Source organism: Myiozetetes cayanensis, unplaced genomic scaffold (assembly GCF_022539395.1).
Source record: "Myiozetetes cayanensis isolate MyiCay16 unplaced genomic scaffold, myiCay2020 scf2-11, whole genome shotgun sequence".
Taxonomy (NCBI): domain Eukaryota; kingdom Metazoa; phylum Chordata; class Aves; order Passeriformes; family Tyrannidae; genus Myiozetetes; species Myiozetetes cayanensis.
The window spans coordinates 62,719,906-62,747,557 of NW_026087411.1; the positions used below are offsets into that span (position 1 = coordinate 62,719,906).

The 27,652-nt window shown below is 35.9% G+C and overlaps 1 protein-coding gene across 4 annotated transcripts in view; it reads right to left on the reverse strand.

Moving 5' to 3' along the window:
• NKAIN2 (sodium/potassium transporting ATPase interacting 2) overlaps positions 1–27,652 on the reverse strand; it is a 537,578-nt gene that overhangs the window by 248,659 nt on the left and 261,267 nt on the right. For 2 of the 4 annotated variants that reach the window (XR_007628909.1, XM_050315311.1), the window contains exon 3: positions 2,223–2,303. The exons of 1 other annotated variant lie outside the window; for it this stretch is intronic. Coding sequence is in view for 1 of the 3 variants with exons in the window: in XM_050315311.1 (XP_050171268.1) it covers positions 2,223–2,303 (81 nt within the window). In the remaining 2 variants the exon portion in view is untranslated. Of the gene's footprint in view, positions 1–2,222; positions 2,304–8,197; positions 8,261–27,652 lie in introns of all 4 variants that reach the window. One more of the 4 variants, XR_007628911.1, reaches the window with a different exon arrangement.

The following is a 27,652-nucleotide window of genomic DNA, read 5'->3' on the forward strand; positions in this document are numbered from 1 at the left end:
ATTCAGAGCCAGAGCTTTTCTCAGGGTTCTACATGCCATTCCAAACAAACAAAATATGCAGGATTATCACTACAAATTTAAAGTTGCAGTTATTCCCAGATGAAAATATAAATAATAAAGAAGATTCAGTGCAAGATTTATGAATATGACTGAGAGACGTAACACTTACAATGATCCATTTTGTAAGCAACCTACATCAGTAATACAGCCAGAAACTCTGAAGAGGCTTATCCTCCTAGAACAGGAGGGTATCTTTCCATTAGACATATATTTCTAGTCCCCGGATCTTACAGAATATGCAATCATGTAGGGGAGTTTTGACATACCATTCACAGCTGAAAAGGAGTGGAGAGGGATGCCCCACATGTGAATTAGACCTTTTTTAGAATAGATCTCTACCTATTTCTTAAATCCATTTTGTAGGTACTTTTCCTGTGCTTCCTCTTTTTAGCAATTCTGTTGCTTTGAAAGCCAGTTGAAGTGCAAGAAATATACTTTACTGGTTATTTCAAGGCAAATCATATCACTGAAACAAATAACACCTCTAAAGACCAAATTAAAAATTTAACTGCATTCAAGCATAGGCCTGAACCCTATGGCTGGTTGGGAAAACTCTAGATGACACATCTCTAGACTTCAGAAAAAATCAGTTCAAGGTTTAGATACTGTTTGTAATGCATTTTTGTTCCAACCAGCACTTACTAGGGTTCTTAAGCTGCTTTTATACCCATTAAGACACAGTACTCAAACAGCTGCTTCTCCTTTCTCCATTCTTTTCCATCCCCTTTCAATTCCCCAGACAAGATAAGCATCCCAATGTTTACAAGTGTAGGAGTGCAGGTGGCTGAAACAAGTGGGTGGAAAGAGGGAGGATTGGATTGAGTATAATTGTACAACAGGTGCCAGGTTTGTTATATACATTAGTTCACTTAGCAATAAAGAAATATTTTTACCAAATAGAAGACAGTCAAGTTCTTTTATTTACTATGTTTTTTGCCAAGATTTTAATCAGATTGGACCTGTCTGAAGGTATAAAACCCAGGAAGTGCAACGTTTTACCTGCAGAAAATTACTTTACACCCTCAGGAAATGTAATTCTGATCCTTTTTGAAGTCAGTATCTTTTAAAGAAACAGAATACATGTGAGATTAAATAACCTTGTCTCCAGTAACTCTTGTATGTTGGGGGTGATTTGAAAGAAAATACAGGTAAGGAAGTATCTTTACCTCATTTATTCTTCCTATAATTGTGTTTAACTTTCTGTATCATAAGATATCAGTAACTCACAAAGGCTCAGAGAATTACATCTGTAATTTACAGTTTGGCTAAACTCCGTATAATCAAGAACAGCAATTAAAAATCTAAATCAAGAAGAGAATGTGTTCTCTTCGACACATGGGATTCTTCTTGATGGTCAGTTCACAGCACTGTGAGCATAATTCAGCATGGGCAACAATATTTAGAAGTGTATTACTATAACAAAATAATGTATTGCTACTACTAATCTTTTATCCTAAAAATTGTCAGCTTTCTGGGAACACGTTATAAAGTAGGAGTTTTGGTTTGAAATGTTGGATTGAGCCATTACCAACTGCCACTTTACATGTTATCACTTGCAGTGTAAACCCTATAAATATGTCATTCTTGGGAAAATATATTTTTCCTATGGATTTTTACTGTGTATAAGTGTTCAAGCATAACATTACTATCATAAGCACAAACTTAAAAATCACTGTTGTAGCCAAAAGGCAATCTGTTATGGCATCTCAGTTTACAACCTAATTTAATGAAAGACAACTTCTTTTATAATTATTATGCTATGATGTAAGAACCCTGAATGGAATCCATCTAAATAACAGCAAGGTAAATGGTACAATAAATATTTGCTTACTCCTGAGATGACAATGTTTTGTATTCATGAAGGCACTAATTAATGTCTCTCACAGGGGTGAAATTTGCACTGCAAGACTACTGAGAGGGGCAAAAAGAAATAATTTTCTTTTAAAACATATATACTATTATTTTGTGGGCATCAGAATGTGTATGCTCATTACTTTCTAGTTTAAAAGTGTCTAACACTCAAGAACACTCCAAATTTCCATCATACTATGACATTCATTCTGATAACACTAAAAGGATGAGTAAAACAGAGCACAGTCTGTTGTTGACTAGGGCATGTTAACAAAGTGCTGATGGCTTGAATGTATCCAATGGCAAATTACCTTTGAAAGGTCCCCAGCCTCCAAATAGAAGCAGATAACAAACACATTCCATGTAACCCAAAGGACCAGCCAGACAGCATACTGTAGGGAGGAAGAAAGAAACACTGCATTAACAATTTCACTATCAACTGAGTTAAACTTAGTTCACTAGACCATTAGTTCAGTCCAAGACAAAACCAGACTGTAAATATGGTGCATATGGATAAAAATATTACACATAAAATAGAACCATGAATAAATTCTTCTCTTTCCCAGACACTGTTTAGAGTGACCTGGTGAGTACTCAATCAGACCAGAAAATCTATCTCAGAAAACAGTTGATATATATTACATTTGAATTTGAGGCTACTCTGTATCTCTTATTTTTGTTCAAATGGGGAATACTACAATACAGAGACATGTAACCTTAATTATATATTAGAAGTGCAAAGCTGTTTATTCAAATGGTTATTCAAATATAGCTTACTAAATAACAGTCTAATTGAACTAGGTGCTTGATTATGCAACACTTCAGATTTAGTCTCAACAAACCAAACATATATATAACCTGAAGAAAATAAATCCATATATATACAGGTTATTTTGCAGTATTTCTACAGAATATGGAGGGATTTGGTCCTGACAGCTGCCTCTATCAATATATTTTGTGACGTTCCAAAGCATAGTTCATAATTATTCAACACCCTCAAGGGGCAGACTGCATTTTAAACTGTCAGTTTCTTGGGAGGGAGGGTTTGGTTTTAGAGTGTATAGGAGAAGTATGCATGCTTAAGCAATATCTCTTCTTTGGTAGTTGCCAAACTTCTTATTCATGTATCTGATGAGTAATGGAGTACATGTTTTCTACCCTTCTGTCCACTATTTTGCTACTGTTTTGTATTCATAAGACTTTATGTGCTAGGACTGGAATCTACATTCCCTTGCCGTAATGCTAGAGAATCTTGTATAATAAAGTTTGACCTACTATTGCTACTCTTATCTAACGTTTGTACTTGAGAACTTCCCTTGACAAATTAGTCTGTCATCTAATAAACCTTAGGATCTACAAATGTTTTTCTAATGGCTGTTGTAGCTATCCCCTAGTTGTTCACAATTCAATTCTACATGTTTGTTAATTTCATTCCACATGGCACTGCATATGTGTGAAATACGAGTGATAGGACACTATTCCCTCTCTGTTATAGGTGAGAGGTATTTTCTCCTTTTATAAAACCACCCCATTTCTCTAAAGTATTTACAGACTTTTATTCTTCATGTCTTACAGTCTATTCTTCAAACTTTACTGATTAAAATCTGATAAACTACTTTTCCAAATCAGGAAATAGTATTTTCTGCACACCTCTGTTTTCACATTCTGAATAAGAAGACAATATTTTGGACTTAATACTATGCATCCCACACACAGAAAAATACATGACAAACTAATCTCTAAATTCAGTAATAACCCATGTAGATTTCTTCTTACATTTCTCTTGCAAGTGCTGTTTTGTATCACATTGTCTATCACTGAACATGCCATTTTCTCCCTAATCTTCTAGATACTGTGAAAATAATACAATTCTGTCCTTTCTCAGGATTTAAAGTGAGATTATATCCAATATGACTAAAATTTAGATATTTTTCAATTTCTTATTTTTATAGGTAACAAAATAATTGCCAGCCAGCCTAGCTATTAAATAGACCATGTACAGATTTTAAAGAATTTTGATTTAATGAAGGCTAACACAGCTTTAAAGGCTAGAATTGTTTTATACAGAAGTAATTTCAGGTAATTTAAAGCATGCAAATTTCATATACTTTATATGTCAGCTCTTTCTGGTCACAGATGATAGATTTATTTAGGTCAGGAGGGACTCTCTGGAGGTCACCTGGTCCAATCTCTGCTTAAAGCATGACCAGCATGGATCAGGTTTTGCAGGGATTTATCCAAGGATGGCCTCAGTAATCCATGTCTACTCTTTGAGTGCAGGTTGCTAATAAAACTTCAGAAAATAGGAACTTAGTTCACATGCTAATAACACCAAAGTTGTAGGTTTGATCCCCTTACGGGCCATTCACTTCAGAGCTGGACTTCGCGAACTTTGTGGGTCCCTTCCAGCACAGAATATTCTGTGAAATCTGTGAAATACACTCAATTTTTTTCAACACAACTCTGAGACATTAAGTATACTGAGTAGGTCACTTTCCTATAGTTTGCTCACAGTACACACAGCTTCACATGTAACATAGAGCTTTATAAATAAAAGACAAGAGAAGGAAACATTAATTTAGATTCAATAACCCTAATTTGGCATTTTTACTGCATTTTCTGGGGCATTTTAACTTGCTGGATTTTGCCAATTATTTTAATACTGTAATGTTATTTATTCTGACTTGAGTTAATACAAGTAGCCCTTCTGACGTGGATTTCTAATAGTGAAAATTCTGAATACTGCATTTAGACTGGTTTCTCAAAAAAATGAGACTGAAGAAGTAGTATTCATGTCTGGTGTCATTCCCTTGAAAGATTTTTTGTGGTTCAGAACAATTTTAAGCAAACTGGACAAAACCATAAAATATCCGAAGATTATTTTTTACATAATTTCAGGAAAAATATGCCAACAAATGGGAATAGACACTCTATTAAATCCTTATACAGTAAAAGACTTACAAGATCATCATTTATCAGTCAACATGAAGGGAAAAAGTTAGGGAGGGAGAGAGACACTGGAAACTAGATTTCACTAGATTGGCTGTTTTGTGGCACAACTTGTCACATTGCGTGTAAGCAACAGCTGGTTAAAAAGCTCATCATATACAGCACACTCAACAGAACACTCCAAGATACATTGGTGCTACTTGTCCCAGCAGAGAACCTTATTACATGAAGAAGCAAAACTTTTCCACTCTCTAGCCTATTACCAAAAAAAAAATGACAAGTTTATCTGCCATTTAGATACACTCTTCTAATGAGCATCTGTTCATACTGGACTACAGATAAGGTTAAAAATTTCTTATAAAAGTATGCTTTAAACTGCTTCCATTTGAATGTTATATTAAGTGTTGTGAGAATACCGTGGATAAACACTGAGTTTAGCTGTCTTGAAAAACAAGGACATTTCTGCTTCTCACTGCTTCTTATTTCAGATACTTCAGATCTAGCACATCTCTTATCTCTGCATCACATGCAGTCAGTCATAAATGCCTCTTGTTGTCTATGTGCTTCAGCAAATTGTTGCAGAAATTCATCTCTGAAGATCTGTGACAAAGAACAAATCCCTCTGGCACTCTCTCTTATATGTGTATAATTAGAAACATTTTATTAGAGTTTTTCAAAGGGCTATAGCTTTTCTTATATGTGGGAGTTCAAGACAGCTTTATTATCTGACAGAAACCACCACAATGCTACAGCAGTCACATATCAACAAGACAAGAACTTTGATAAATACACACTTGACCAAGCAGGAGATCCTGACAGGAAGCACAGCAATGACAATGCAGTTTATTATTTTTATGGAGCTCCACAGTGGAAAAAAGTATAACTGGAAAGTTAAGACTGAAGATCTGAATATTTACTATCTGGAAAATTTTTAGCCAATCAGTAAGAGTTCCTTTTATTTATAAAATAAATTATATCGATCCAGCTTTTACATGTTATAATATACTTACAATTCTTGATGTAAACACAGATTTATAATCCTCTGCAAAAAACCTGAAAAGAATTAGCTACCTTATGATTTACTGATACTGTGTAGTTATGTTTGAAAATTTGCTATGAATCATCATAAGCGAATGGAAAACAGAAACACTGAAATATTGGTGGCAGAAGTAAGAATCCATACATTCTTCTTAACACTTTTGTCAAAGTTGGCTAAGTAACGTTATCTACATTTTACTAACAGGAAAACTGAAGGTCAAAGAAATTAAATCACTCTTAATTCCTCAGCTGAACAGAAAAATTGTTACAAGGGTGCAAGAATCAAAGTTTCAGGCAGCCTACTACTGCCTATTGTATAAACCTGGTCACCAGAGTGCACATCTAATACTTTTGTAACTCTTTGCTTGAAGGAGAAATATGTCACATACTTTTCAAGTATAAATAGTGAGTAAATCTGATAGCTTTGAGCATTTTAAATTTAAGCATCTTTTTCCACAGAACTTTACATGGCATTTTTCTTGCTCTCAAATTCTTTTCTGATATGTGAGTCAGTTACAAACATATTTGACTGAAGGATACAAGGGCTCCAAAGAGGAATCAGAAGCAAAATTCTCACCCAGTAGAGGTACAGTTATTGAATGAGTGAGGACCAGATGTTTTAAACAGAACTGCTGCTCTCAGGAACCTAACACAAAGAGCAACCATGCTCAGCTTTTAATGATCCAGATGAAAGTCTTCCTTGCCCAGCAGTTGCCTAGAGGACTCAATGGAAGAGAGCTCAAGGCCAAAACCAGTAGTCTTGACAACAAATAATATTCCTGGCAGCAGAGAGCTTTGTGTAACCAGTTCAACAGCAGTAAATGTTCATTCTCTTTCCTCAGTGTACTGGGAAACTTTTGTAGAATTATATAATTCTCTGGATTTTTTTCATTTGGTTGTCACAGCATGCAGGTTGCACTAGTTTTGCTTGGCTGGATTCTTCATATCATTAGGACTTAGATATTTCTTGGCAGTTTTTTATTTCTTTTTATTTATTTTTAATTAATCATGGCTATAGTATTGGAGCACTGTCTATCTTTGTCAGCTTCTGTTTCTAAGCAATTATGAATTGATTTTGTATTGTTGAGTTGTTGGAGTTTTCTGTCTCAAATTGCAACGACAGTCTAGTTTTCTGCTTGTGTTTATCAGGGAATTTTTTAACCCATTGCCATTGTGAATCCTATATATATTTATATATATGGTTTTTTCCTTCCCTTTATTCCCTTAGATAAAAAAAACTCAGTCTGATACTTTACTTCCTTGTTACACTTTAATGATTAGTGTCCTCTGCCAAGACTGACTGAAAGCTGCTGAAGTGTCAAGTGCATCCGAACTGGTCACTACCAAAGAGCAAATTACTGTTGTAATAGTTTTTTACTCTTGAGGAATCACCACTTTCAGATAGAGAACAAGTGTTACTTAAAATTTCTTTCCAGAGGCTTCCATACACCCGATGGCTATGCATAAACTTCAAAATCCTTGAGCTCAGTCATAAGTCCTGATTTTATATAGGAGTTTATTAACTCTATTTTCCCCTTGATTTGCATGAGAAGAATTCATATGTATAAAAGACAGGAAGAAAGCTGAGGCACATTCTTCTCAGGTCATAACTAGATGAAGTGAAAGCCCAGAGCCCAGTATACTGCCATGATGTGCAATCACCCATCAATCTACTCATAGCCAGGGAGTTATAGCTTGGGTGGACTCACTGGGCTTCTTCTTTCTTTAGTTTCTGGGGTTTTTTTCATTTTCTTGTGTGCCAGAATTATGCCAGATATAGAAAGCACAAGCAGATATTTCCTTCTGAAGACATGGCTCCAGCTCCTTTTGCATAAAAGCAACTGAACTTCTACAAAGAACATTATTGTCAGAGAAATATCCATCTGGCCACAATTAGATGTCTGCAATGCAGATGTCCTCCTCTGAGCAGCATCTAAATTCCCATTACAGTCAATTGAGAGGAAAGGCACTTTCAGGGCTCACTTCATTTCTCAGTGTCTGACACAGATCACTCTATCCCTGCTGTTTGGAAAGCTAAACTTCTCGAAGACAAAATTCCTAGTGTTAGAGAGCCCACTAAAAATATTTTACTGGTGACATAAAAAAAGATAGTAACACTGCACTGTGCAGATATGCATTCCTTTTTTTTCCACATTAAAAAAAAAAACAAAAACAAAAACAAAAACCAAAAAACCCTACAAACCAAAAAAAAACCCCTAAGCAATATAAACATCACCAGGGTAAAATATCACCAATGGACTGCTGAAGAGACATCTTCTTAGAACTACTGAACACTTACTGATGGTCCATTAACGCTTGAGTCACTCATTTCTTCATTTTCTGTTTCTTGGATTCACAGCTCCTTAGGTTTCAGTGGAAAAGACAAAGAGAAGTGCTTTTTGGTACTGCATCACTTTCATTTGTTTTTCAGCTTCTGTATCAGCGTTCAACAGTAACAATGAAAATATTACCCTAAACACTAAATGACTGTTATGGTTTAGCTGATTCTTGGAAACTAACTAGGAATTTTCCCTTCCCCCTGCCCACTGCGTGCAGATCCATCAAGTGAGCACTTAGGAGATACAAAAGAACTGGCCCCCTGCTTAATGGCCCAGAACTTAGTCTCCTAGGAAATGGGGGAGATGAGGGGCTCCTGTTTGCTTTTTTCTCTTGTCTCCTGGGAAACAGGGTGGAGGAGGAGCTTGTGGGTTGGCTGTGGCTGTAACACAGGTCAGAGTGGAAGCTGGGTGGTTTTCTGCTGTTCTCGACCTGTTGGACAGCTGCGGACCCTGCCTGGATTCTTCATCAGAGAGGAGCTGGGTTTTTTTCTGGGGGTTTTCCCCTTTCCCCGTTCCTGTTTGTTTTTTTTCTGGCGGTGGTCCTTGTGCCCATTGGGGGGAGAGAGAGGACAGTGCCGAGCAGTTCGACCAGCCAAACGGAGTGAGTTAGGGTTATCTTTTTCATTGGGAGGATTTTCTTTTTTGTTGTTGTTCCCCTTCCCCCTTTCCCTCTCCCCTTTCCCAGTGTGTGGGAAGGGAAGGGAGGCCCAGTTTTTTTTTGATTTGTTTTGTTTCTCTGGCATACCCCGGTGGCACAGTACACTACAAGCTCTACATCTCCAATGACTCAGTGGTGGCCCCTACTAACTATGGTTGGAATTGCACCAAAGGGCACAAATTGAACTGTTTACTTTTTTTCCCTTTGTTTGTTTATTGGTTTCGGTTTTTTATCTGTGGGTATAAGAGTATTGTTTGGTTGGTTTACTTGTTTCTTTTCATTGTTTCTGCTAATACACACATACCTTTTAATAAAGGGCTGTTATTTTCCCTTTTTCATAATTTGTTTTCCTTCAATTGGAGTCTCTTATTTTCGGATTTATAATTGTTTAGAGGGAGGAGTTTGGGTCTTTTCTCATAACTCATCCTCAGCAAAAGACCTGTGTCTCATTTAAACTGGGACAATGACAAACCTCCCCTTCAAGAATCCATGAACAACTGAGGAGACATATCTATCCATTCATTCAGTTTTCATAAGAAAGATACACAAAATTTTCTCAGTGTAGTCACTCTATTCCTACAATTAATAATTTCTTTCCATATGAAGTTGTGAGGGTGAATGGCCAAAATGTGAAATTAAGCACACAGAAATACATAACTTGCATTGTAGCATTGTTCAGTTAATCCACTATGTTACACTAGGGAGTTATAAACATTCTAGATCCCCAAATGAAAATATCCTGTAACTGGGGACTTATTTTAAAAAAGAGTTTTCTTTAAACAGACAATATTTCTGCCATTCTTCTTACAAATGGGGAGTAGAGAAATTTTCTTCTTGTTATCACATTTTTTTTTTTTTTTTTTAAGGTTTCTTCAGCATCTATATGTTACAGTTCTTGACCTTTGTAAAAAAAGGTGTATTTTATGCACTAAAGAAAATAAGGTAAGGTAGAAATTTTAACAGGATATATTTAATTTATCTTTTTGACATAACAGTAGAGATTTAATTGGTTTGGCTACACTCGTCATTCAATTCCTATATTTCTTTTGATCACATCTTTGTTGTGAAACATTTATCAGCAGGAAGCAACTTCAAATATCTGAATACTCAATGTGCTGCAACACTGTACGTATCCAATCAGCTGCAGACACATGCATATACATGCATATATTCACAGATGGAGTGATATTTTTCCTCTTATGTTACTTTCATATTTTTTCAGTATCCTTTCCTTTGTTTGGAGAAAAGACTATAAAGTCTCTCAAAATAGAAATTACTAATTAAATAGAAGTAACAGGAAAATGATATGCAGATAATTCTCACATAAGTAGAGCTCAAAAGTCTTTCTTTATACCAGAATTCTTGTAATAACTCTATGTTTCAAGACATAACTTGAGCTGATTGGGCAAAAAAGAACCTTAAAATAGTGCTGTTTTGATCCTTTTCTAACCTTTCTGCTTCAATTCCAACATTAATCTACCAGGATCTACCTCAAGAGGTACTAGCACTAGAAATCAGTGCTGTTCAAGACCTAAAAATCTGAAGTAATAGTTTTGAAATGACATTATTTTTTACCATTTCTAGTCAGCTGTTATATTCATATTAAAACTGGTATAGGACAAAAAAAAAAGAAAGAAATCAAAACTGTGTGATTTAGGAGGTCATTTGGTTCTTCAAGAGCTAGAAATATTTTGAAAGAATTTTTTCAAACCCAGCCTTCTAGAACACTCTTAAGATATTAAGCATTTCAAGTCCTGGTTTTCCTCAGAGTTAGAACATAGTGATCAGTGTAGAAATTGCATTGACAAGAATTCAAGCTGTCTTCTGTGTTTTGGTATTTTTTTTTAACAAACCTTAGAGGAAAACTGCAGGAATTATTGCTGTAAAATTTCACTGTAACTTGTGGATCCCCAGAACATTTTACCAATTAATTAGCAATGAAAAAGAAACATGAAAAATATCACTCAATACTAAAGCTGCTTTCTCCAAGGATTCACTGACAGTGAATATTACTATGGAATGATCACATTGAAAGAAAAAAAAAGCAAACCACATATTTAGTACAAAAGTGATAGGTAGGAATAGTTTTGTAGATAGTCTGCCTCAACTCTTAAGAAATATTTGAAAACGTGCTTGAGAATATAATGTAATTGCTTTTCTGTAGAATATATGAATAGCCCCTTATCAAGAATTAGTGTTGCTCGTTCCCTCCTATTTCCCAGTCCAGGGACCACTCTACCAAGAGGTTCTGCTGACGGTACCAGTTCAACAAGCCACACTGACTGTCTAACCCCTCCCCAGTGTAGCAGTGCTTCTCCACGTGGGCTCCATGTTGTGTTGACCCTGCCATACACTTACATTTTACCCAGGGTAAACCAGGCTCACCAGCTGGGGACCACGTCTCTAGGTTCTTTTCAACCTCAGGCAGTCCTAGGAGGAACCTACCCCTTCTGCTGAGTTATCATACCTCAGAGGGGACACTGTCACTCCCTCCTGCTGGAACTGGACAATGTGGAGCCAGGAGGGTAAGGTGGTTTTGTCAGCTAAAATAAACATAAGACATATATCCTCGCTGTAATATAATGAGAAGAGCTTCTCCCTGGAAAAGTGGGAAGCTGTAATCTGCTTCAGACATGAGCAACTGGTGGAGCTAGACATGTATTGACTGTTTCCTTGGTGTCTCTGGCTTTTTCAGAAATACCCAAAAAGAAAAACCTTTATTATAATTCAGTCACTGAACAGTTTATTTTAACCGAGTTTTTAGCAGCTGTTCCCTTTTCAATTCCCTATTAAAAATATAAATAAGGACAATCAGAATTCTTCCAGTGTTCATTTTTAACAGAATGCAAAAAATAAAATCAATAGCTACTGTTGCTAGGAACAGAAGTATACTGACATTTATCTAGATTCTTTTATTGATGCCTCAGTATTTGAGTGCCAACTACAACTATTTATAAAGGGAATCCATCTCCCTCAGTGAATAAGCAAAAATTCTTGCTAAAACAAAGCCATTTATAATAAGATCTTTTTGATAAATTCAGAGGTTTGTATTCAACTTTCCAGGTACTGTTTTCTTCCCTCCATTTTCTTTGACTTGATGCCTTAGCAGTGAAAGTCATGAGGAGCCTGGCTGTTGAGTTCACAGGGCTTTGGGTGTGGTGTCCCTGGTGTTCATATTCCAAGAGATTTAATTTTGACTAAACTTGTATTTGTAATGGGAAAAATGCTTTCTTGCCTCTCTCTGAACTATTTTTTAAAGCTCAAGTTTTAAGAAGTCCCTAAGACCACTCCAAAGTTGGGGAAAAAACTGGGATGTGACTAAGATACTAGCAGTGTTTGTGTTTCATTGAACACAGTTGCAGAACAGAGCATACAGACCTTCAAAGTCACTGGCTGGAAGCTCTGTTTTGGGAGCTTAATAGCTGTTTTGAAAGTACCAGACAACTGCAAAGGTCACTTCCCATTCTTTGGAAATAAGAAGCAAAGAGAAATTGGATCTGCTGAGTGTTCTTTAAAGGAACCTCAACTAACACAGCCATTTAGAGCAACCATACCATGGAGCCAGACTGAATTTTGTTTGGAAGGCTAAGGTAGATGAAGTCAATGGAGCCAAATTCTAGAGGCATGCAATCTAGCCTCATGAAACTGTGTGGTGAGTACAGGGTTAGATGCAACTTCCTTGTGTAGGGGGTGCATACCTGTGAGATTTTCACTGCGTCCACATGCACAGAACTGACTCACTGATTGAGGCCAATGAGCCACAGGGAGTGGAGAGAGGAAGACAAAGAACATCCTTCCACTTCCCTTATTTCTTTCTAGTAAATCTGATAGGCAAAACTGCCTGATTTGGCAAGATCAGTATGTTTAATACAACATGGTTTTTTTTCAGTCTTTTTCAATCCTGAAAGTATTGAATTAGATAAAAAAGAAATCTGAAGCTATAACAATAAAATAAATGTAGATACTCAAACATGACTTTCTAAAAGAGCATAAAATGCAAAATGGACCTAATTTTATAATGTCTTCAGGGAGATTTAAGACTATGTTTGTCCAAAGAACATTCATTTCATGCCAAAACCAGAGTGCATATATTCAAACGAAGTAATACTTTAAAAATATTTTCTTCATTTATCATTCAATCAATATCTGATTTTTCTCAAATCACCAGAATACATTACACTTTGCTCATTGGATGAATTATGGCCTTCCTAAGGAAGGTCGATATCTGACTTTTTTTCCAGAACAATACGAAGTAAAACTTGCACACAAAATAAAACTTCTCTTAGAGTATCTTAGGGAAACTACATTTTCCTTTGCTTTCAAAAGGTAGTAAAAAACATTAGCTAAAAATATTCCATGCCTTACATTTTTCAATTCCAAGAAGAAACCAGAGATGTAATCAGACAATGTTGTGGCCCAGGTCTCTTAATATACATAGATTGGCCAAATTCCATTTCCCTAAATGTGATACAATCAAAGAATAGCTTAATGTTACTTATTCATGCCTTGAGATTTTTTCTCTCATGACGTAACCTCCAAATCCTTCTTTTTTGGCAAAATTATGGTAATTGTGTTTCTCTGATTGTATTTTATTTTCTTTCTCTGAAAGTACCTGTTGCTTGTCTCCTCTGCATATTTCAAATACCCTAAAAAATGCTTTCATTGTCCTTTCTCTGGAACTCCTGTTTGCATCTCAGTTTTGGGTGGGAACATGTTTAGGATGCCTGTTTAGAACTGGGAAAGGTTACTATTTCTATTCCCTTTACTATTAACCTTTCTGTTCCAAGTATCTTCTAGGTCAAGTATTCTCAAAAAATTCCTTATAATTTGTAAACAAACCAGGAGAAATTTTCAAACACCATCCAGGAGTAAGGCTGGCATCTCTGTAACTACAGATGCAAAAAACTCGGGACATTTAATCGTTAAGACATCACTGACTGGGAAGTCTGCCATCAACATCCACACTTGATGCACGTACACTGTCTTTTGGCTCTCTACAGCTATGCCCATCTGCTTCAGTGGCATGGTGCCTGCTTATCAGCTAGTTGGACAGTTTCAGTACGCAGAGGTGCCAAAAAAAGGTTTCACATGGGTAGCCTGTATGAGCACAAAAGTGCCATTTCTTTTGTAGGAAGAAATGCTAGAGCTGAGATACTAAAAGACTATGGCTTTGTGCATTTTTAGATTTTTCACTCATTGAAGATACTTCTTGCCATAATGATTTGAACATCTCTTTCACAAAGATATGGTACTGGGAGTGAAATGGAAAGAAAGCAGTATATACAGATAAGACTCTGATAAACAAAACCATTATGAGATAAAATGAAGTATGGCAGGTTAGGAGCATAGTTTAGGTATTATGCATTATACACCACTAGTTCAAAGGAAAAAAAGTAAAGGAAAGTAAAGGGAAAAAAAAAATAAAAAACCCAACCCCATTTTACACATTTTGAGACAAGGAATGCTTTACAAATGCAGGAACTGGATCACACTGAGAGAAAAGCAAGTTATTTATTACATGACAACATAAAGCTGAGATAGTCTAGATAATCCTAGTTTGTCCTAAAGAGATAGTACACCATTCTGACAGAAATTTAAACATTTAGTGGTTTTCTTTTCAGGACCATTGTTCAGTGTTCATATTATTTCAAGCTAAGGCTAGACTTCATGTTCTTTTTAGAGTAATCCTAACTCAGCAAATTGAAATCTAAGGAGATTATTTAAGTTTTAAATTAAACAAATCTTTAAGAAGAAGTCTTGAGAAATACAGGATGAGGGAATTAAACTGACTTTCAGTCAGTTTCAGGCATACAAACTTGTCATGTATCATTAATACAATCAATTACAGCATAATTTCTGATGTAATAACAGCAGGCAATATAGCAAATAAAGTCAAGAAAACCAGTGATGGGTCCAAAAGATGCCTTGAAACCTCAGATTACACAACTTCACTTTCCTTTGGGAGGGATATTTGATGATATGATTTTTGGGGTTTTCTTCTAACCCAGCTTTTCCTCTGATTCTTTAATTCTTACAGACCTTTCTTGGCATTATGACCCTATGCACAGCTCAGACCAAAAAGCATACACATTATTTTGATAAACACTCAGTGTTACACAGACCCTTTCCTAGCAGTTTTCATGAAAAATAAAAATAGCAGGTTGTTGAAAGGATGATAGCTCAACAAACTATAAGGAGGTAAGAAAGGTCAACAGTGAGGGAATAAACAGCTGATACTTGAAATGAGGTGGGAATATATCCAGATGTCAAGATGGCACTTGATGACATTAATACTGAAAGGTACAGTAGCTTCCACATTGTGGCAGGAAAGCCACGTGACTTTCATTGGAGCAACCTAACTTGCCAAGCACCACTGAGCCAAGAAGCTTCACCAGTGCCCCCAGCATTGCCACATCAGAGAGACTGTGATGACAGTTTTATGACAGGAGACAACAGCATGACAGACTGATAAATTTGCTTGGAAAAGCATTGGGCTTTTTAAGAGACCATACTGAATTATTCTAAATTCTGAAAGGTATAATGAAAATTGAACAGGTTTCTCCTGCTCTCCAGTTTCATTTCAGAACACCAGATCAAGTGCATACTGCTCCTGGTATGTGGAAATAAGTACTGAAACACCCAGTAGTGAAATACTGTCATTTTTTAATTGCTGCTGCCTTACAATCAACGGGATAATTTTGTGACAATTGAAAAATTTTGTATCTATGCAAGCTAAAGTCATGCTTATTTTTCATGCTTGAATTAAATTAGAATGTGCTGCTGGTCTGATTGCTTGGATGCTTCAAAAATACATTCCTGTCCAAAGCACAATAATGTATTCCATGCAAAGAGAAAAGAAAAAAAAAATAAAATAAAAAGAACAAGTTTCCAAGTATCCAAAGGCAATTAAAGTAAAATACTAGAAAATTTTAAAAAGTGTGAATGAAAAGTTATCCATGTTAATTTATATCAACATCCAATTTTCGATGGTTTCTGCTGTTCAATATTTATTTTTACCTTCATCACCCAGTCCAGACTTGTGCTTTATTTACTGAATATCATCCAAATTGACTTGTTTGCTGGATTTTCTTAGGCTAGCTGACTTACTGCAGCTTCTGAGTACATCTTAAACACGGATTACCTTCCTAAACCTCCGGTTGGGTAAAGTAATAGTTATTAGTCCCATGTTAAAGATGAGACATTTCCGCTGCAAATGAGTCTGAGATGCTGAAGGTAACCACATTATTCACTACCAGTATGAGAAAACAATGTTGTGCACTGACAAGGAGATGTTCATTTTGATCACACAATAAAGACTGTAGCATAATTCAAAAGCACAGGTGGCTAAATAAAGGTCACAGAGGTAGTCTCAATTCTGGAACTTTCTCAGTCTCAGATGCTCCATTTGCAACTTTTAATAGACTCCTGTTCCAGTGCATGTAAAAGTGTGTGTATGCATTTTCACAACTTATTCTGTGAATAGTAGGTGTTACACAGTCAGGTAACCACAGTTAATAAGATGTGATGAGCAGTGTCCTCCACGTGAGCTGACAATAGAAGAAGAATAACGCTCTTTTAGCTCCCAGATAAGTCTTCTATTAATACACAGTTATAAATACTTCTATATTGTCTAAAGGAAACATTGAAAACAAAAAGAAATTTGAAAACGCTTTTAGGCAGAGATGTTGATCTACACGTGAGCCATTAGAGACTCTCAGCCTCTCAAAACAGAGCTGTGCCAATCAACGCAACAAAATGACAGAAGGCAACACCCCACCACCCATAACTGTATGGGCTAGAGGCTTCTGTGCTCCTCCTTCCCCTCTTTACCCACAAAGAATGATGGCTTCCTTCCTCTCCTCCTTCCTTCCTCAGCACCATGGTGCAAAGAAAGAATAGTGTCTTTTCTTCGCCATCCCACACAGGTGCCAATTGCCTAAGCCAGGACAGACAAGCAGAGTGAGGGCCCAGGCAACCCTCAGGGTTCATCCCTCTGTTCGGCAGGAGCAGATCCTGCTCTTTCAGCACTGTGGCTCAGCTGTGTGGTGGATGGTTGCATGCTGGCTCTCTTGCTTAGAGTTGCTTGCCATTCCTTAATTTGAAATCATTGCCCATTCAAACAATGGGGACAAATGACAGCCTGAAATGATGCCCCGTGGCATCTCTTCCCTCTTTCTTTCTATGTCAAATGTCACATTGACTTTGCAAAAAAGAATTATTAGGATGCATTAATATAATGGTTGTCAAAAACAGGCAAAAAATACCTTTTTGATTTTTTTGTTGGTTTTTAGTTCCATTGATCTAGATGATTACAAAGGCTTTAATTGTATTGAATTGCTTTAACTGTAAAATAATAAATAGACTTAGTCAAAACTTTAGTTTGAAGGGCTTAACTGCAGCCCACTCATAAAAGTGGTCTTGTAATGGAAAATACTAGACAACTTTATGTATAAACAGTTATTGCCAAACCTGACAATGACAATGTAAATCATTAAATAGACTCAGTAATTTCTTTTTCCCCATCCTCCTTTAGAACTTCAGATGCTGAGTAAATGTACTGCTGGGACTTCAGTAATATTCAGCAGATATGTCCCCATTCTTTGATGATACTTCAAAAGAAACAGAGTCCTATAGAAAAGTACTGCCGTCCTTTTGTCTACAAAAAATTTCAATAGGTTACCCAAATCTTGCTGCTCTTTTTGTGCTCATTTCTCCTCATGCTAGATATTCCTTTGCCCTCGTTTCAACATTACGTGTATCCCATAGCATTAGTAATACACAGAACAAACAGGAGAATTTCTAAAGCAAAGTGGGTAAGAAAGATAGGACTATTAATACTACAAAGAGACATAAAGTCTCAAAAGAGAAAGGAGTGAGTGAAAGGTTAAGTAAATAAGATAATGTTCAAATATATAAGCCACACAGAGTATGGTCACGTCTTTAAGGCATAAAAAGTGTAATTTCACTGACAGAAGAAAAAGAAAATTCTAAAATGTAGACAAGATCTGTGTCTCACATAAGAACTTGGGGGAACAAAAGCCAGGAAGATAAACATAAAACTCCAAAACTCCAAGGGGAAAAAAAAAAAAAAGAAAAAAAAAAAGTCAGAGTGCCATTAGCAGGTCAGTAGTGATCAGCAAGAAATTAGAGCTGGAGAATTAAGAAAACTTCCATGGTAGTTGGATCCTGTCCCAGAACACTAATGAAATGGCAAGAAAGATAAAAGAACAATTAGCTTATATTTGCAATCTCAGCTGCAGGACCACCCTTCCATAGAAAAACAATGGAAAAAACTGCAAAGCAGTTGGGCATTAAAATGAAAAGATGGAAATCTAGAACACCCATAGACTTGTCACATACAATTAGCTATAAAATTAGAAAACTCTTCCCTACCAGACAGAATTAGTCCAAAGGAATCAGTAAGTCTTAGCTGAGCAGTATAAATATGGATTTATATCAAAACTTATGTACATGCTCATAGTGTTTGCTAGGTTTTGGAGCAGATGTAGACCTAGAAAGAGGGATATCCTTAGAAATCTCTGTCTTTTCCCATTACTAAACACTAGTTTATCCCACCCAGCCTGAGACAACTTTCACCTGGAGGGACATGGATGGGGAGAAAAGGATAATGCATCCTTGTGCTCTGCCCAACTCCAACACTTGCAGTGTCTTTGGCTGAATTAATTCTGTGGCAACCTTGACTACTCCCAGTTTAAGTGAGAACCTAACGTCATGATGACATTCCCATGGCACCCATTTTTGAACAAAATGCTGAAGAAAGAAGATAAAGCATCATAAGGGGCTGATGTGTGGCCTCACATTCCTTATTTACCTCAGAGTTGTTCTTTCAAGGGTGTTGAAGCTTTTGCCTGTTGAACGTGTATTAGGAAGCAATGAAGTGGATCTTTTTCTAGTTATCCCATGGCATGTACTTGCAGAACAATAAAACTAATAAATGGCAAGTCTTAAAGAAGGTCTCAAGTGAAGATTGCAGATGCAATCCCCTAACTTTCACTGGAGAGAGTACTGGTCTCTACAATTGTTTTGATTCAGCAGGGATTTCTGTCTTAATACCTTATTTTGTTGTGGGAACTGAAAGATCACTGTATACATAAACTTGCAGAAACTAGGCCTTAAAAAGCCTCCAGTGCAACATTTTTATTGATGAAACAAAGATAAGGGAACATCTTTCTAACTACAGGAAAGTCCTGAATCTTTGTCTTAAGAAACATGTTAGTCCTCTAAATTCTTCACTCTGGCATGAATTGCAGTGTTAAGAATTCTTCCTCAAAATGATATGTAGCCAGCATGTATAAATCACTGATATGACAGATTGAGTGAGAATATCTGTTTAGTGTGGCAAGTCTGTAGCTCCTTTCCATATGCTTTTAGATACCCAACCTATTCTAAACTTTGTGGACTTAACATAGCAAAAGAGAAATCAGAGGAATTCAATGGAAAGAGACAAAATATTGTCCAGCAAATTCAAAGACTTTTATATGATCAGTGGTTTTCTCCCTCTGCTTTCTACATATTAGAAAGCAATTAGGAAATGGACCCTAAACTGGGTAGGTAAAATATATCTGGGATACAGAAATATAATTAATAGAATGATGTAAGATTTAGAATTACAGATCATATTCTAATTTTATATTAATTCTAAGGAATTAGAAAGCAGAAAACAAGGCTTGGATTCATTTAGTTTCACAACTGGAAGACACCAAGACTACTAACCACATTAATATATTTTGAAAGATATATCACAAGGGTTGTGTCACTTCCATGGACACACATTTATTAAAGAACAGTTCTATGAAAACCAGTCTGCATTTGGAAATAGCGATGATATCCATTGTGTTTATAAATGGTAGTTAATTCAGAAGAAGACTGCTCAGGGAGAGCTAAAACTTTCCCAAACAACATGGAGCAGAGTTGCTCTAACTCTTTTAGTAATAGACACCTGACAGGAACCTATAATGTGATATAAACAACACAGTTTTGAATTCTTGAATTTCTTGATTCTTGAACTTGTCTGTAGAAGATCGGTTGTCCAAGTATTTGGAATGCTCTTATTTAAGGTTAACTACCCTGTATCTGGAAAAGATCATTCCTACTACAGGATAAATGCTAAGGCAGGTAATTTATGGATGTACAGGAGTCTTATGCAGTAGCCTTTTTAATTTTGAGGATTTCAAACCAGTGTTTAAAAGGCTAAGATAAAACAAAGAAAAAAATGTGTTGTAAATAGAAAAAAAATGAATAACAAAAAAGAACACATTGGAGATTTTATTCCAGTGTAAAAAAACCTCCACATTTCTATTCTTGCTTTTTGCATATTATCCTCAAGTGGGAGAGCTGCACAACCAACTTAGAAGCCTCCAGATACAAAGGGATGCTGTTTTACTCAAAGAGCCCCCGCTATGATGACATTTTAAGCTGTGATGAGTATTTTCTAGATGGAACAACAAACCTCAAAATGTTAATAAATTCTAAATGTGCATACAGACCTGTAAGAATAAAAGGAGAAAAACAGAGTTCTGTCTTTTTAATAATAACACAGAAGGACTTCAGATTCACTCTTCAAATAAGGGTTCATTTTTATTCTTAATGGAAAGGGGAAAATACATGTAACTACATTTAGATGACTGCTGTTAAATCATCAGTATAAATGCTGCTTCATTATGATGTTCTCCTTCTTTCCAGTAATGTGATTTAAATAAAAGAAAAAAGAAAAAAAAAGAATTATAGATACAAAGCAGCTCCCAGTTGATTGTATTTATAAAGATATTTTTTGTTTAGATCAGATTAATTTTGAATGGCATGATGAAAACTGTGCAAATACAAAGAGCAAGTATTCTGAACATCACCTGAGCAGGCAGTAAAATCTAAATATCAACCTAACATATTTTCTTTCCAAGGATGACTTTACAACTGTAGTGGTTTGACCCCACCTCGATGCCAGGTGCCTACCAAGCTCCTCTATCACTTCTCTTCCCAGCTGGAAAGAGAATAAGATGGAAAGCTACTAGTAGGTTGAATTAAGACAGTTTACTACAGCAAAAAAAGAGAAAGTTTGCACGTGCACAAGCAAAGAGGAAAATAACAAGGTTTATCCTCTACTTCCCATTAGCAAGCAATGTCTGACCATGTCCCAGGAAGCAGGGCTTCAGCAATGAATAATGGTTTCTCAGTAGGCAGTAACAATGAATACCCCCCTTACTGCTCCTTGCCTTAGCTTTTACATCTGAACTGACGTCATATGGTATGGAATATCTCTTTGGTCAGTTTGAGTCAGCTGGCCTACTTGTTTCCCCTCCCAGGATCTTGCCCTCGATTTGGGAAGGAATGTTACAGTGCTGATGCTGTGCTCAGCAGTAGCCAAAACACCAGTGTGTTATCAACACCCTTCGAGCTATCAATGCAAAGTAAAGCAATGGGGAAATGAACTCCATCTCAGCCAGACCCAATACAACAACCGAACTCCTGCCTTTAATTTTTTGATTCTGTTGTCAGACTCACTGTTGAAATATTTCTTAGCCTGTTTGTAGCTTTGTTTGTACTCTAAGAATAGTTTTACACTTGTCAGTTGCTCCTGGCTTATTTAGAGATTTCCCAGTAGTATGTGATTTCCTGCCTTGTGTTGCTGTTCTAAGAAAGATCTAGTAAGCTAGTAAGATCAATGTTTCCCCTGGCTTAGTAACTACATATTTTTCTTCTTTTTTTTTTTTTTTTTCTTCCTATAAACGATATCTGCTTATTTTCTTCTAGTAATTTCCTTACAAAAAAGAATTTTAAAAAAATCTATAGTTTTATCTTTAAACTCCTCTTGCTTTTTGGCCAAATGTCTGAGAAGCTTTGATGCCTTTATTGACTTATTTTCAAGCATGAGAATCAGAAAAAAATGTTGCTGCATTTTCCAACAGGCTCCATAAATTAAAAACAAAATAAAAGCAATCAACCAAACAACAACTGCATCATCTTATCATAATTCCTGGCAGACGTTTTTGAAGTCTTTTGTAAAGCCAGAAAAGATTATCGATCTGAAAGAATTTTTGAAGAGCAGTGAAATGCTTGCAATTATTTCAACTGCAACACTTGTTCTAGAGGCAGCTCAGGTTCTGAGTTGTATATTTTGTTCCTAGAGTATACAGCTGTAAGTAAAATCATTACTTCATGAATTCATGGGAATCAGACATGCAGTAACTGTTCTATTTACCCTTGAAAGCAAAGCTGGATAACTGTAGCTTGTGAACTCCACTATATTGGGTTTTCCCACACACACTTTTATCAATTTTCCCTTCACTTTTAACAATATTGTCACATATTGGGTGACTTTCCATGGACATTTTAACCAGCTCCAGAACCATCTCTCTCTGTATCTATGACAACTGTTTCTACCTTCACAACAGAACCATGACTTTTTCTCACCACCCACACAAGCATTCACTTGTTTTGTTTTTCTTACCCCTCAGTATTTTCCCTTTTGCCACTCAAACATCTTAATAATTAAACCTGACTCACAGTTCAATGGTTTGAAGAGCTAAAAATTAGAGACACAATGCTACAATTTATCAACACTTTTCTGCAAAGTCTTATTCCTAATGACCTATATTAGAGTTGCTATGGAACTTGTTTACTAATGTTTACATGCTCTCGGTGTGCATGCCATACGTTATCTCCTTCGTGTCCATTTGTGCTTCCACTTTAGCAAGCTCCACACAGTAAAAAATTTGACAGTATACTTGCTGTGTGATAAGTAAAGTGGAAAAATATTAAGGTGGTGCTGAAAACATTTACCCAGCACACTTGGGAATTTCACACTGGATTCTAAATCTAGGTCCAAACCTATGAAGATTTCAGGAGGACAAATCAAAGATTTCTTAACCATTTCTCTTCTGCAACAGGATCTCAATAAATTTAACTTCAGTGTTAACAGCAATAAATGAAGACATTCTGACATCATCATCAGGTAACATGAATTGCATGGGCAGAGATCTACACTTGCTTGTTATCCAGTGCTTTAATCTAGCATGATTAATTTAATCCTCATTTGAAAATATACATAAATATAAATTATTAACTTCAAGCAAAATCCGTTGGAGTCAATGGAACTTATGCACTTGCTAACAAAATGTTAAATGTTATCTTATTAAAGAATGAAGTTTTGGTTTTATTAAATTTGATGGCTGTCTAACAGACAGTACATATCAAAACTATTTTCCCTTACCAGTGTTTGCAATGATGTTATGAAATCTCCTCTATAAAAACAAAAGAGTAAAAAGAAGAAAAAGAAAGGAAAAATTAAAAAAACTTCCTAAAGCAGCAGATTATACTTGAAGAAAGATGCTATGTTTATATCTATATATTTCTTTATAGAAATTTGACCTAATTTTCTCAGTTTTAAAGTTCTGTTAATGTAAAATATTTGTGAAGTACTTGGAAATACAGTATTGAGTGCTGTAAAAATACCTAATTTTGATTTTTTGATTACCTAATCTAATTTTGATTAGATTATATGTCGCAGACATGTCCAATGTTGAAATATTTTGTCATGAAAAATTTACATACATTACTGTTGGAACTAATCTACTTTATCACGTATTGGCCTAGGATGAGGTACCTGTCAGGTTATAATTCAGATGCTAACACAGATGTCAATTACAGTATATTCATGTCTGTTCAGTGGATAAAAAAAAGACAATTTGTAATGCTATCAAGTTGCCTATTTCCATGATAATTAAATTCATATACCAAAAAGACAAGTTGTGAACTGAATTCTGCATCTGCAATAACATGAGATCTTTGAAAGGGAGGAAGGTGTTGACAAAATAGATAATGATTATTTTCAGGTTCTAATATAAGTACTCTTACTGTTATGCAGCTATTTTTGTGGTGGTATTATTATTCCTTTTCATTTATGATGGAGAAAAAAAAAGCATCCTATCAGTGCTACTTTTAACCCTTAACAAGAAATTTTTTGCTAGCACATTCAGTTAAGTTCCATTGAAAGCAATAGCTTCCCATGTGTTTACACCAAGGCTATAATCCAAAGAAGGATTTTAAATCCTCATGTCTGCTGGCCTGTGATAACTATGTGATCTCTTTGTGACATCCTGTATCTGATACAGGCTAGACATTTAATAACTTGTATGGCATCTAATGTGTCATCTTGTTAGAAAAGGAGACAAAGCTGAAAAGATGCTTATCTGCAAGCTCTTATTTCTAAGATAATAAACTCTTCCATAATAATTGTATCCTGGCAGCATTCAAACAGCAGACACTGGACAGAATCACAGTGATCCCCTCTCTTCCCCAAGTAAAATATAGGGACTCCCCTGCCTTAACAGTCATTGAAAGAAGCCAGACAGGGAGCATCAGCCTCTGAGACCTTTCTGCAGTTAGAACTAGACTTCCCTGTGCTGAACCTCTGCATGTAAATGCTTCTCTCTTCTATTCCAGCATTTTATTTCAGCATGTGCATGTGTGCATGTGTGCATGGGGTGATGCTCCTATGTCCCAGCCTCTCCAGAGAGTCTGACACTCACAGGACACCGTAACAAAAGTCCAGTCTCACCTAGTGCATGATCTTTAGATCTTAACGGGGATCCCTTTCAAAATGGCAGCCTGGTGTATGGCTGCCATAAAACACAAGTGCATTCCCTTTCATCTTGACTCTTGTCTTTGTCTGTGTGATTGCTGTGTTCTCTCACTTTTTAACTTTTCTCTCCAAGTTACTATCTTATCCCATCTTTCCTGTATTTGTACACTGTTTAGTACAATAGAGGACCTTCTTGGTTAGCTCTTACAATTTGCTGTAACAAAAGTTACTAATAATGATATTAACAGCAGCAACCTTACAGACCATGCATTTTACAGGGTGATAATTCAAATCCCAGCATTATGACAAGAAAGCTTAGTTAAACTAAAAGCTGTGAAATTAGTCTGCAATTTTCCATAGAACGTATAATTTATTACTCGCCTAAGTAGGTGATAATGCCCATAAATGCCTTTTCAAAATGTAAATGCATAGAAATAAAAATTTGGAAACTTGACCTTTTTACTTCACAATTAATGAAAAGTATTTATGTAAATACATTATTACTCAAAGTTTGACTCCAAGGTCACACAAGAAAACTTCTTGATGCATTGTCTACTAGGTATCAACTTAACAGGAATACTCTAATAGTATTCCATAAATAAAACTCTTTAGTTTTGGCAAAGAAAGTATGTATTTCTGTTGTTCAGGCTGTTTCAGAAATCACATAAGAGTACAGCTGCTTTATGTATATGAACAATCAATACAGTAAGCTAAGAATATTATACATGAATGCAGGATTTGCTTTCAATTTCCACTAATATTCAAATGCACGTGATTATAATCATGGGGATTTTTTTGTCCCTCAACCTTGAAGTTTCAGGCTTCCGAAGGTCATTTATGAGAACACTCCCAGGAAGGGAAGACATAGGGAGCAATGTAAATTCATTTGATATATCATATATTTATAAAAGTGTTTTTGCAAGATTGATCAGATATATTTGTTTGGTAAGATATCTTCAAAATTCCTGCTGCAAGTGCACATTCTCCATAGATATGAAATGAAAAGTCATCATTCTCTTTATGAGGGTTAGAAAACTCAGTAGGCAGAAAAATCCTTTCACATTGTAGATTTGCATTTAAATTTGATTTAATTTAAAAAGAGAAGTTGTTTTTTTCTGTCTTGTGTTAGGTCTATATTAAATTCCAGTGGAAATTCTCTTTTCAGTCAAACATGTTGTCCATCAGATTATATAGCCGCAGTTCCCCAAATGTGGTCATACTTATCTTTATACCTAAGTAGTCCTGTTAAGTTCAGTGTTTTAATGATATATATGAAAAGTTAAAACATGGACCTAGGTGAATGTAGGATTGGTTTCTTAGTTGTTCAAATATCTTTGTTCACTTCAGAAAGCATTTCATGACTCCACACAACTGCCTATTCATAGAAAATCAAAGAACAGGTAGCTCAATGACTTTAATGAATGAGTGAAATGAAAATCTTCTAATACAAGCCAGGATGCCACTGGCCTTCTTAGCAAACCTCTTATCCAGATCTTATCGAGATCTTCACCCATCCTGCCGTAATCCCATCCTTCAAACTACGGGAATAACCCTCTTTTCAAAAGAGTTGGTGCAAACTTCAACCACCTCAAATAATTTGAAAATGGTTTTTACTTTCAGTATAAAAGATCAAAAACAATTAATGTGATTCCTTGGAGGTTTTCAAGACTCAGCTGGAGCAACCTGATATAAATTCAGTATTGACCATGCTTTGAGCAAGAGGTTGGATTAGAGATTTCCTGAGGTACCTTCCAAATGTTATGTCTGTATAGTGCCTGTTCTATACTGGCCTTATGGCACCTGATGCTCTCTGAGCGTTGCAGTTCACATGTGCATGCTCCTTTTTTCTTCTACAGGCTGTTTTGTGTCACAGATGTTTCCTACAGAAAGTTGTCAGTCTCATCTCCTTCTCTCCAGTTAAGTTTGGGAGAGTAAAAAAAAGGTTAATGTTGATGCTAACACAAGATCTAATTAGAATTTTGTAATTTCACTTATTCATTTAAAATTAGTGTTCTTTGATTTTCTGTGAATAGGCAGCTGTATGGAGTCATGAGTCTTTAACACATCTCCACAGACTGTCCTAGAAGAATTTGGGCATTTGAAGGAAGTGTTGACTGTGAACTAATTGTGTAACTCTGTTTAAAGTGGTACCTACCTGCTAAAAACCACAAAATGTACGTTTTTACTTTGTTTATTTTCAAAATAGAGCAATTAAGGGCATTCTCCGAACAAAATAAAAAGGGTTGAAACCATTTCTTTCTCCTAAGTTGCATTGAAGGACCTTCTGAATTCACCCAGTTTTAAGGAAACATTCGTTCATTTAGCCCAAAGAAATTAAAACAATGATACAATGATACTATTGCATTACTACTTTATGTGTTGTTTGCTAAGAAAATAGCAATCCTTGTCTATGATAGGCTGATGAGTTAACTAGTTCTAATGGGCACTAGGCCTTTGAAGATTGATGTAAACAAATACTATTCTACTAAACTACTAATTTACATATTTAAGTTCTCAGGCAAACATTTTTAAGTCTACATGTTTCTTAATAAGTGAGTAGAAATGGTTCCAAGCATCAGGGAAATGAAACAGCAAACTACTCACAAACATATTAATGAATATTCCTGTCTGTCTTAACGCAGCTATCATTGACATTCAGCACTCACTGCTCACCATGGAGCTTCAAATAGGATAACATAAAAAAGATGGAGAGACAGATAGATTATTCATTGAGAGTCAATCCCTACAGGGAGAGGGCTTACATTTCTCTGATTTTTGTACTCCCTCATGATAAAGGCTACATTATAAAGAAATGGAAACTGTCCTCCCATTCAAATAATGGCAGGATCTGGCTGTGACCACTTTGATAGATTTAAATGAAATGGGAAGCATCAAATGTTATAGTTACCTAGTCTAAGACCTCAAAACGGAATGAAATCCCCCACAGGGTACTTAACACCAAAGCTATGCCAAAACCACCTTTTCCCATTAGGCAAAGTGAGATTTGACATTTTAGGGTTTTTTAAGTTGTATTGGAGACAAAAAAATCCCCAGTAAACTAAACCCCAATTACTTAAAAAGATAACTAAATAAAAGTCATCAAGAAAATAGCCTTTCAATATAGCACCAGTCTAGGAAGTATAGGAGCAATTCAGAGCC